General features: G+C 59.1%; 1 protein-coding gene across 1 annotated transcript; it reads left to right on the top strand.

Moving 5' to 3' along the window:
- Window positions 1–1,761: 1,761 nt before the first annotated feature.
- On the top strand, window positions 1,762–10,468 carry LOC102149785 (ral guanine nucleotide dissociation stimulator). The gene is made up of 14 exons (XM_070261190.1): window positions 1,762–1,952; window positions 2,825–3,018; window positions 3,620–3,727; window positions 4,392–4,582; window positions 4,729–5,009; window positions 5,793–6,008; window positions 6,353–6,456; window positions 6,985–7,054; window positions 7,833–7,901; window positions 8,345–8,419; window positions 9,006–9,038; window positions 9,412–9,533; window positions 9,739–9,830; window positions 10,165–10,468. The coding sequence occupies exons 2-14, from the start codon at window positions 2,867–2,869 to the stop codon at window positions 10,224–10,226; spliced, it is 1,575 nt and encodes a 524-aa protein (XP_070117291.1). The 5' UTR covers window positions 1,762–1,952; window positions 2,825–2,866; the 3' UTR covers window positions 10,227–10,468.
- The last annotated feature ends 478 nt before the right edge of the window (window positions 10,469–10,946 follow it).

Here is a 10,946-nt window from a genome sequence, read left to right as displayed (position 1 = left end):
CTCTCTGATGACACTGCTCTAAGACATTGCACCTAGAAAATACAAATCCTTAACATCTCACAAATTCTGAGTGCCAGGAATGGGGCACAGCTTAGCTGGGTGCCTCCGCCTCAAGGTCTCTGTGAAGCAGGGGCTGCGGCTATATTGCGGCTCGACTTGTGGAGGGTTTGCTCCCAAGTTCACTCACATGCATGTTGACGGGTTTGTTTGGACTGAAAGTCTGAGTTCCTGCCTGGCTGTTGGCCGATCATTCCCTCCATTCTCTCCTATGGAACATCTTCATAGGGCAACTGAAAACATGCACACTTGCTCCCCCAGTTCCAGAGATATAAGATGCAGAGAGAGAGAGAGATGGAAACAGAAGGAGGGAAAGACGGAGGGGACTAAAGCCAATGAGTAAGAAGGAAGGGCCAGGCTTTATGTTCTTAACCCTGGGTTGCAGGCCATCCCATCACCTTGGCTGCGTTCTATTCAGAAGGCAGTTCCTGACCACTTGTGGTTCCACAAGGACATGCACAGCAGAAGACAGTGAGCACCAGGAGCCATAGTGAAGGCTGCCCACTACATAGGCTGACACGAGGCACTTGGGTCTGATTCTAAGTCAAACAGAAGACCCTGCAAGGTTTCATGCCAGTGAATGGAAGTATCTGAATTTCCCCTAATTTCCACCTCTTAAAGGTGCAGACCTGGAAACGAGGCCCAGAGGGGCAGGGACTTGCTCAAGGTCACAGAGCTGGAACCCAGTCCTGTTTTGAGGGGTACTCCACACTACATCCCACCCCTTCTTGTCATTCTTTCATCTCTAAGTGTGTGCATCAGACACATGGAAACCAGACCACAGGTGTTGTCGCTATTGTCTGTTCTACACTTGAGGATGTCCCAAGGGAGATATTTCTGGCCTCGTCCCCATCGTGCAGGTTGGGTGATGGAGGAGGCCCTGGGAGGCCAATTGGCATTTCCAGGACACAGAGCTTGTAGGAAAAAAGAGGTCTGAACTCAGCTGCATGTCCTCAAGCTGGAACCCTGGTTCCATCTTAAGGTCCTGTGTTGGGATCTGTGCTGGCTATTTGTGTACAGTTCTGGAGGTGACATGGGCAAGGAGGGTGAGCAGCCAAGATCCCAGAGGGGTTTTGGGTGGGTGTGATTGAAGGAAGGGGCCCAGGTAAGGGAACCTTGAGGAAGTGACCTCACTTCCTTGGAGACAGACCCCAACAGAACTTAGCACACTGGTCTCCAGGCGCCCACATTCTAGACATAGCATCCTATTGAGCCCACTTGAGTGGTGACACTGAAGACAAGAGGATGTTCTCCTGCTGTCTCCCGAGTTGTGGAGGCTCCGGCTTCAGGAAAGCCAAGAAAAAGAGCCTTTTCAGTCACTATAGACACTGGCTTGGCCCTCACCTGCACCGCCTCTGTCCAATTGGCAGGAGGAGCACTCAGGTAACACAGGGAAAGCCAACCGGGTTAGGCCACAGCTGGATGCCACCCGCACACCACTTTGAGGCTCCTTGTATGTCGGAGGGGAGTGAGAGAGGCACGGCAGGGCTGAGCGGGGACCCACCCTGGGCAGGAGCCATTTGCTCAGTGTTGGAAGACTGGCAGTGTGTCATGTTCCCAGCCTAGGTGGTGGCTAGCAGGATGGGAGAGTGGGTGCTGGGGACCAAGCTCCTCTACCCATAGGTTAGTCCCGAGCCCTCCGGGTGTCATCTCATTCCCTCCCTGGCTGGAGGTCTATGCAGATGCTGCACGGTACCTGATCTGTGCTGGGGTTTCCTCCTGTGGCCAAGTCGAGGCAGGCCCCTCAGACCTCCCGGCCCGGCTCTCGGGCACTGTCTTTGCAGAGCTGCACGCAGGAGGTGGTGGAAGAGCTGGCGGATGGCTTCGGGTACTCCATCTCCCTGGACAGGGACCAGCTGCACCGCGCCACCATCAATAACCAGGGCTGCTCTGAGGTGAGAGTGGGCACGGAGGGGTCTTCCCACCCAGGACCATGAGATGACGAGGGCCAGCCCAGAATCCAACATCCCACTGCCGTTCTCCTGGGACCCTAACAGGGCTGTCCTCCATGAGTGTCCCACAGTCCCATTCCCAAAGGAATCTGGACTTCTGCTCCTCCGCACCAGCTGCATAGGAGGGTAGGAGGGCACTCTTAGCATTTCCCTAGGAAGATTAGAGAAAACGTTGATGTCGTTGTCACTTCCCAATAGGCCCTGAGTATCTTTGAATTTTGCCTTTTTTGGAAAATGAAACCTCGATAATGAGGATCTCCAAACTCCCTTTAATGTAAAAGAAATAACCATCAGCGTGTTTGGAAGTCAAAGGGATTCTCAGAACGTGTCACTGCCTTGTACACTGTTAACAGACTGGGGCGGGGTGGGGCGGCCACATAACATTTCCCTCCAGGTGGGGGCCCGATGAAGCCTCAGGCAGTTAGAGGGGCCGGCCCTCAGCCCTCACTTTGGGCGGTTCTCAGTTCTGACCCACAGGACCTAGAGAAGCCACTTGGCATGCCTAAGCCTCTGTTCTCCTCTCTAGAGAGAGGGTGTCTGTTGAGGATTCACTGGGCTGGTGCTCTTCACAGAGGGAGCTCTGTTGTCCCTCAGCGAGCAAATGGCCTCGAGGGAGGTCAACGTGGAATCCTTCGCACGCCCAAAGTCAGATTGCACTTTGAGAGGCCAGAACCTTGCTGAGTGTGGGAGCTCCTGTGTCTCCTGTTGCAGATGTGTGGGAGGGGCTAGGAGTTCCTGGGTCAGCTGCAGACCTCGATAACGCTGGTGGTTCGCAGTGGTGACCCTGACTCTGTATCCCTCCTCGTCCCACCCAGAGTGAAGATGAGTCCACTCTGTCTGTCACTGAGGCCTGTAGGATGCGTGCCCTCCAGGCAGGCATGATGCAGAGGCTCTCAGAGTCTGTGCTGCCAGCCTTCCCCAGCAGAGTCCTCTGCAGTGTCATCACCTCCCTCTGCAGCGACTCAGGCTCCAGCACAGCCCACCAGGTGCTGGACCAGCTGTTTCCCAGGTGACTGCCCTCCTCCTCCTCAGCACAGTGGTGACTCTGCCCACTGCCAGCTGTGTGTCTTGCCTTGGGAATGTCACCACATCTCTCTGAGCCTGAGTTGGCTCCTCTGAAACGTGGGGTGGGAGAGGATGAACTTGCTAGGCTTCTCCCAGGGATGAATGGGATCAGCCCTCCAGGTGCTGCCCTGGTGCCCGGCTCTGCAGAGAGGGTGGTGGGCCATGCTGTGGTTGCTGGTGGTGATTATTTCTCTGTCCCCCACGGAAAGTAGTCTTCCTCTCCCTTCACTGGCTTGTGGCTTTTTGAGTTTGGAAAAGCACCTGGAGAGCACCCTGTCAAGGAGTTTGAGATGCCATCCAGCTGGGCCTGGTGCTCGTCCTTGGTGTAGCCACTTAGGGATCTCTAGGGCCACAGAGGGGCCACAGGCCCACTCAGACACCTGGGGTGGTTCTGGTTGGAGGTCATTCAACAATGTCTATGAAGGACCTACTCTGAGCAGGACTTCTGGACACACTAAGTGTCACTCAGTGAAGGAAGCAGACAGCCTCGCTGGGCCTCCCCTCTATTCTGAGAGTCAGACAGTCACACTTGACATCATTCACAGGTCCCATCTACCCTCCATCCCGGGCGATGCCCTCATCCCCTTTGGGACACATGGAGGCAGCTTGGCCCATTGCGTGCGGGATGCTGGAGGACAGGACCACCTCCCAAAGTGAGTGGTCTTTGGGTCGAGAAGGAGGGCCTCCTGTCTCTAGCAAACAGGGTGTGGGGAGAGGATGGAGGCTGTGGCCGGGTCAGGCCTGGGAGAACCCTGCATCTCACCCATCTTGTGATTCCCATGGGAGGGCTGAGTTCTGGTGGCTTCCACTCCGGCAGGACTGGACTCAAAGAGAGCTGTGCATGGGTCCCAGGCCCCCTGAGAACCGGAAGGGAGGCTGGGCTGCGTTGTCCCCTAGAGACCCACTCCCAGCAGAGTCCCAGCTCCTCCTGCCTCCCTTTCTCCACATGCACACCTTGTGAGCACCACCGCCGGGTCCATAGTAGGAGGTGTGTGAGCAAGCTGCTCCCAAATCTGCTGGAGTCTTCATTCCAGTGGCCCACATGCATGCAGGGCTTGGGTGGGCTGTGTCCAGACCCTTGGGGAGGAGAGTGTCGGTGGGAACAAGAGACTCTCACAGACTCTGTATTCAGCCTGCTGGATGAGCAGGCCTGCCACAGCCAGGACAGCCAGCCAGGGCTCAGGGCTGGGATGGGGCCCTCCTCTGGAGGGGGAGGGTCTGGCAAAGGGGCGCAGATGCTAACAAGAGTGCCTTGGGAGGGCGGTGTTTAAGGAAAGGCCAGGCCACTGACTCTCTGGCCCATCTGCCTCCCCGCAGTGCTATCTATTTCCTGCTGGGAACCTGGCTGGGCCAAGGGCAGGATTGCAGGGAGCCCCTGCGGTTTCCCTCTTGGACCCTGCAGCTGGCCACTCTGCACGTCAGCTTTGGTGGCTCCCATGTGGAGGGCCATGCCTACCTTCTGCCAGGCCACCTGGAGCATCTCAAGGCCATTGAGGCCGAACGGAAAGGTGAGGGGACTGGAGTCTGGGAAGACTGTCTGTGTTGAGGTTCACGGGCTAGCGTTCCCTTAGAGGCAGTGGAGCCCTTCCTATCTTTGGAAAGGCACAGAAACCGTGAGGTGTGTGGGTGAAACTTTCTCTTTATCCTGCTCCAGAGCCAGCTCCAAAGCTCCTGCCACTTCCAGAGCCAGAGCCAGTGCCAGCCCCCGGGCTGGAGCCAGCTGCACCTCCAGTCTCACCACGTGTGGTAGAGCTGGAGCCAGCAGCCCCTGAGTCGGCCACTCCAGGACCAGAGCAAGGGCCACCATTAGAGGCAGCCCCAGAGCCCAGCTGCCCCTGGGCCGTGACCACCGAGGACCAGCTGCGGGAGGAGAAGCTGAACATCTTGGACTTCCCTCCCCAGCTGGTGGCAGAGCAGCTGACGAGGATGGCTGCGGTGAGCAGAGGAGCTTGTGGGGCGGGTGGCCCCTGCCTTCCCGGTGCCATGAGCCACCCCACACCTGCCATTCCCTGCTCGGGATTCCGATGATCTGGGTCCAAATCCCTGCTCCCTCTCTTATCAACACTGTGACCTGGGCAGCTTTCTTTCTCCCCAAGCCTTAGCTGTCCCCTAGCGAACAGGGGACGGTAGAGACGGACACTCAGCACCTGCTGTACAGGGTGGCTGTGCCGATGAATGAGGTGGGAGAGAGTGGAAGGTGGGCAGAGTCTGGCCCTTTGGTGGGGGATGGGCACTCACTGAAGTGCTGCCAGGTCCTTGGGTGGATCCCCCATCTGCGCAGGTGGCCCGGAGAGCCTCAGCACTTAGCAGGAAGGTGATGTGTATTGACTCCAGTGGAGACAGTCAAACAAAGCTGGGGGTTGTCCCTGCCTCGGGGGAATGTGCATGGGAATGGGGAGTGGGACCCGAGGGGCACTGGGATGGGTGGATGATGGCCCTTCTGGTGGGCATGTGTGGGCTGCCTTCTGGAGCTTGGAGGAAGTGAGATGGGGCTGGGAGCAAATGTCCCCTCCCTTCCCCACAGTACTGTGTCCGGGGTCATCCTGGACTGGGTGCATTCAGTGGACACAGACAAAACCCAGGGACTCCCACAAGCCTCAGGCCACATGCTCTGCTTCCTGAGCTCCAGTTCTGATCTCACCCTGCTGGGCCTATGGGGGACTGTGGACGCCGAGCTGGGGTGCGGCAGGACCGGGTGACACTCCGAATCTTCTGCAGGAGCTGTTCAAGACGTTGGTGCCCGCCCACTGCCTCGGCTCCATCTGGTCCGAGCGCGACAACAGGGAACGCGAGTCCCTGGCACCCACCGTCCGTGACACTGTGATGCACGACAACACCGTGGCCAATTGCATCCTCGTCACCTGCCTTGGGGACGCGAGCATGACAGCGCAGGACAGGGCCAGGGTGGTTGAGCTGTGGATCAGGGTGGCTGAGGTAAGCCTTGGCACGCCCTGTCTGGATGCGTGGGAATTGCCTCTTGTTTCTCAGCTCTCAGGATTGAAGTCTGGGGTCTTAGTCCCTGGACTGTCCCTTGACCCTCATGCCAGGGCCACGTTGACCTTGACTTGAGGTCCCAGTGGGGACAAGCTCACTTCCTTCCTTGTGTTGAGCTACAAATCCTGTGCCTGGCAGTGTTGCTCGTCGGGTGGCAGGTGTGCCCTCCCTGGCTTCCCTGGGCATGTGTCTCCTCCAGGACAGGGGAAGTCCATGAGGGGACAGAAACCAGAGGCAGCAGAGCTTCAGCTCCCCCTCACGGCTCCATCTCTTCGCTTCCCCAGGAGTGTCGAGGCCTCGGGAACTTCTGTTCCCTCCACACAATCCTTTCTGCCCTGCAGAGCCCTGCCATTGCCCGTCTCCAAGACACCTGGGGACAAGTTTCCAGGTGGGTAGTGGGTGGTCTGCTCTCCAGCCAAGCACCATGAGGGTGAGGTGGCCCAGGCAGCCTGATTTGGGCCGGCATGTCCCCCAAAGTCAGCTGAGACCACCTGGGAGACAGCGAACGCCGGGCACAGGGACTGACCTGGGTGCTGGGTCTCTGAGTCTCTCAGCGCCCTTAGGCCAGCAGTTCCGTCCCAGGGATTCATTTCCTTCCAGACCAGATCCTGGCTTGAGCCCAGGTGGAGAATCTCAGGTGTTTCCTTTGCAGCAACAGAAGCCTCTATGCAGCTGAAACCAACACTGTTCCAAAGAGATCTGTTTGGGACATCTGGGAATGGAGGCCCCAAGGGACAAGAGGAGAGGCCCCTCCGCAGTCCCATGGGGACCTTAGAGCTCAGAACACCCCAGCAAAATCCCTCATCCAGGCCCCAGGCAGTTTGGATCTGCTGGGTTCTCAAATAAATGGGACTTGCCTTCAAGCATCCCACAGTTTTTCTTTCTTTCTTTCTTTCTTTCTTTCCCCACCCCGCAGGGAGAGTTCTCGAACCTGGAAGAAGTGGGTCAGGAGAGAGAAACGCGTGAGCAGGGAGCTGCTAGTGCAGGTAACCTGGAGGCTGGAGATCTGGAAGGAGGCCAGAAGGAGAGGGGAGGGGAACATCCCGAGGGGATCCTAGGAGGTGAGGCTATGGCAAGGCTCGGCCCAGGCTGGGGGTCAGAGAGCCCTGTGAGGGTGGGGCAGGCCGGGGCCACTCGGCCAGGTCCCCCAAGACACCCTGCCCTCCCCCTCCCTGTCTGTTCAGCTGGGGTCTGGACGCACCCCTGGAGTCCAGAGGTCGGGGCCTTGGTCAGATTTGGAGCCAGGGCTGGGGTGAAGGCAGCGGGGGCAGGGCCTGTAGCTGGCACGGGGAGCAGCCTCTCCCAGTGGGTCCTTGAGCCAGTCACTGCCCCTCTGGGGGCCTCCGTCTCCTCCTCTGGGAAGTGGAGGGAAATGATCAGCGGTGCAGGCCTCCCAGCGGGGTGCTACCATCCAAGGGAGGACAGGAACGCAAGGAGATTTGTGCCGGCTCCTCCTCGAGAGGTGAGGGGAGAGCAGTGATGACACGCAGATGACTCTGAGTCCTCAGGAGACTCCTGGAAGCAGGTGACGTTCTCCTCACACTTTTCAGCTGAGGAAAGAGGGCCAGGGAGGCCTGGGCAGGCCCAAGGTCACACAGGGCTGAGTCCTGGAGCTGGGACTGGTCTAGAATCAGAGCACCCTGGAGGTGGGAGCAGCAGAGGCAGCAGGGGACTGGAGCCGATGGCCAGGGTCTGAGATCAGGGGCCTTGGGGGACATGCGGAGGGGAGTATGGGCGCACTGACCCTGTCCTCGGCCCCGACAGGAGGCGACCTCCGTGTTAAAGACTGCAGAGAGGGCCCGCCAGGGAGCCCAGGAGAGGCAGCGGCAGCAGGTGAGGGTGACTGTGGGGGAGGGGCCTAGGAGTCAGAGGAGAGGGGGCTCCCCCTCCCAGCTGGAGACCTCCTTCAGGAGAGGGGCCTTCCTCCTCAGGTGAATCTGCTGTGGCTGCCAAGCATGACGGGCCTGCAGTGGCAGTGAGCAGGAGGAGGCCTGGAAGGGCTGGCAGCAGGGCAGATTTGGGGTGGGGAAGGGCAGGGGCCACTGCCCCTGGGAGGGGCCAACAGCCAGCCCTGGGACTTGACTGATGGAGTTTGGTGTTCCTGGAGGGGAGCGGGGGAGGGAATTGTGTGTGTTGGGGTGTCCCGAGGATCCTAGGCTGCTCTGTGTGGGAGCGTGGGGTGGGCAGGAGGCTGGGCTGAGGGGTTTCAGGGGAAGGTTCATGGGGGCACCTGAGAGCGGGAGCTCATCACCATGCCCATCCCGATGGCGGCACAGGGTGTCATCCCCTCCCTGGTGACGTTCTTCCGTTCCCTGGAGCTGCTGGACGCTACGATGGAGGATTATGTGGAGGTGAGTGAGCCTGGAGGTGGGTCCGGGGGCTCAGGCTCCTGAGGGTGGGGAGGAGAGAGTCCTGTCCTGAGCCCTGAGCTCTCTGCATTTGGCAAAGGTCCTCTCAGCAGGGCCTCCAGCCTCGTGTGGGAGTTGGGGTGTCAGGCCCATCTCCCCAGTGGGTGACGCAGGCTCTGCATAAGCCACCGTCCAGGTTCCTTGGGCTGCTGAGGCTCAGAGCTGCCTGACTGTGTGGCCGCAGGAGGTGGTGTCTGAGCTGGACTCAGCCTCTCCCTCTGGCCCTGCCAGTGAGGGAAGAGAAGTCGGGCCCCTCCCAGTCAGGAAGCACATCAGTGGCTGAGCTGTCCCTTCCTGCCTGAGGCCTCAGTCTCCCCACGTGTCATCAGAGAGGGTTGGGTCACAAGGTCTGTTGCCTCAGTTGCTCTGCGCCCCCTGCTCTGGAGCCCAGAGACTGGCCCAGGTCCAAGTCCGGGCTCTGGATGGGCCTGCCCACTGGCAGTAGTGCAACATTGCAAGAGATGTGGACGGGGGCTAGTGCTGGCCCAAGGGGGCTGTTTCTGATGGACTGCGGCTGTCTGCTTTCCAGGGCAATGTGCTCAACTGTCGGAAATGGAATGAGGTAAGCGGCTGCGGCCTCCCGGTGGGGAGGGTGGGGGTTGGAAATCAGAGACCCCCCCGCAGTGGGCAGGACCCCCTCTGGCCCAATCCCCAGGGTGGAACATTTATTTGCACAGTTCGATATACAGAGCTAGGGATCCTATGGCATTGGCGGGTGGGGGAAGGGCTGGCATCAAAGACTCCTTCCTGGAGGAGGAGCTATTTTGGGCCAAGTGTGAGAGCAGGCAAGCCCTGACTGGAATCGCAGGGAGGGAGGGTTCCCAAGTGGGCAAAGGCCCCAGACTGGCCCCTTGCCCCCTTCCTCAGCCCCTCCACGAGCCCTGCAGGGTCCCCCACTCAGGCCGTGTGGGCATCCTGTGCTTGCTCTGTCCTAGCAATTCAAACTGATGGACGAGATCGAGCTGCTCCAGGAGGCTGCAAATCTGTACACCGTGCAGCCCGACGAGCACTTTGGGGCCTGTTTCCAGGCCGTGGAGCCCCTGAGCAAGGAGGAGAGGTGAGTCATGTCAGGAGTTGGGGGAGGGCAGGACAGCCTCTCTCTGCTGACCAGCTCCAGAGCCCATGGCCGTTGCTCCATGGTCAGCCCCTGATCTGATTGCATGGCGACCCCTGGGGCCCTTCGACCCCAGCTGCTGGCAGGCTCCAGGACGCACATGTGATGTGTGGCTCCTGAGAGCTCCCAGCTCCGCTCTGTCCTGTAGCTACAGCCTGTCCTGCCAGCTGGAGCCCCGATACCACTGGGTCAGAAAGATTCGACTCTTCTTCAAAGGCAAGAAGAACCGCTCAGGCCAGAGTGAGTGTCCAGACCGGCAGTGGCTGAAACCATGGGCTCAGGAAACATTCAGGCTGAGCGTGGGCCTGGGGAGGCAGACAGCTGGCCCTGGGTTCCAGCTCCACTGCTGAGCAGTCCCGTCCTGGGCGGTTGCACTCACGTTTCTGGGACTGGTTTCCTCCTCTGTGAAGTGGGTGACGCTAAATATCAGCCCCTGTGTCAGGGACAGATGGGGTGCTGTTGGCTGACTGAGCACTGAGCACAGGGCTGGAGCACAGAGCGCAGGGGGGGCCGGGATGGGGTGTGCACTGTGGTTCCAGGGCAGGCCGCTCAGGAAATGCCTCTCTTTCTCCAGACACCAGACCCCCAACCAAGGGCCCAGTGGTGGTGGTCGATGACCCTCCTGAGACCAGCTGAGCTACAGCGGGGACACAGCGTTGACACTCAGGGTGCACAGGGCCACCTCCCCTGATTCTGATGAGGAGAACTTTGTGATCCGTTTCTTGGGGTCCCCTGTTGGCCGCGAGGGAAGGCACCAACCCCTCTTCCCCCTCCCCCCTTTTGCCCAGCACCTATTTCCCTATTTGGCGGGGCCATATTTTGTTGTCAATGGTAAATGCTCCGTTTGAGTATTATATTAAATTGTTGCTTCTTTCTAATCCTGGGAGTGGAGGTGTGAGTCTTTCGCTCGCAGCGCTCATGGAAACCAGATCCAGAAACTCACATTCCTCCTCGAATTTAGAAATCTCCCAGAGTGAGCGGCTCAGTTTATGTGGAGAAGGGAGAAGTGCCAGTCCCCTCCCTGGCTACTGAAGGACGTGCCCAAGTGCCCCTCCCGCCGAGGACAGGATCATTGCAGTGTGGTTCACCCTGTCCAGGAGCAGAGATGGCCCCTCCGACCTCTTGGGACTAAGCGGTTGGAGGCGTTTTCTCAGGCAGAGCCACAACCACTAAGCTGGGTGTGTCTGTCAAACTAGCACGTGCCTGTCCCTAGCACACGTCCTGCCCAGGACAGTGGCTGCCTTTCGACACTCTGCCGGAAGAGGGAACATTTTCCCGGTTTCTCTTGCACACAGATTAGGACCTTGTTTTCTGATTCAGTCTCCGCAATGGCTTCAGCTCTAAGTGGGGAAAATA

This window comes from Equus caballus, chromosome 2 (assembly GCF_041296265.1).
Source record: "Equus caballus isolate H_3958 breed thoroughbred chromosome 2, TB-T2T, whole genome shotgun sequence".
NCBI classification, from domain to species: domain Eukaryota; kingdom Metazoa; phylum Chordata; class Mammalia; order Perissodactyla; family Equidae; genus Equus; species Equus caballus.
The sequence above is the reverse complement of the archived record's forward strand: the minus strand, read 5'-3'. Positions and strand labels throughout refer to the sequence as shown.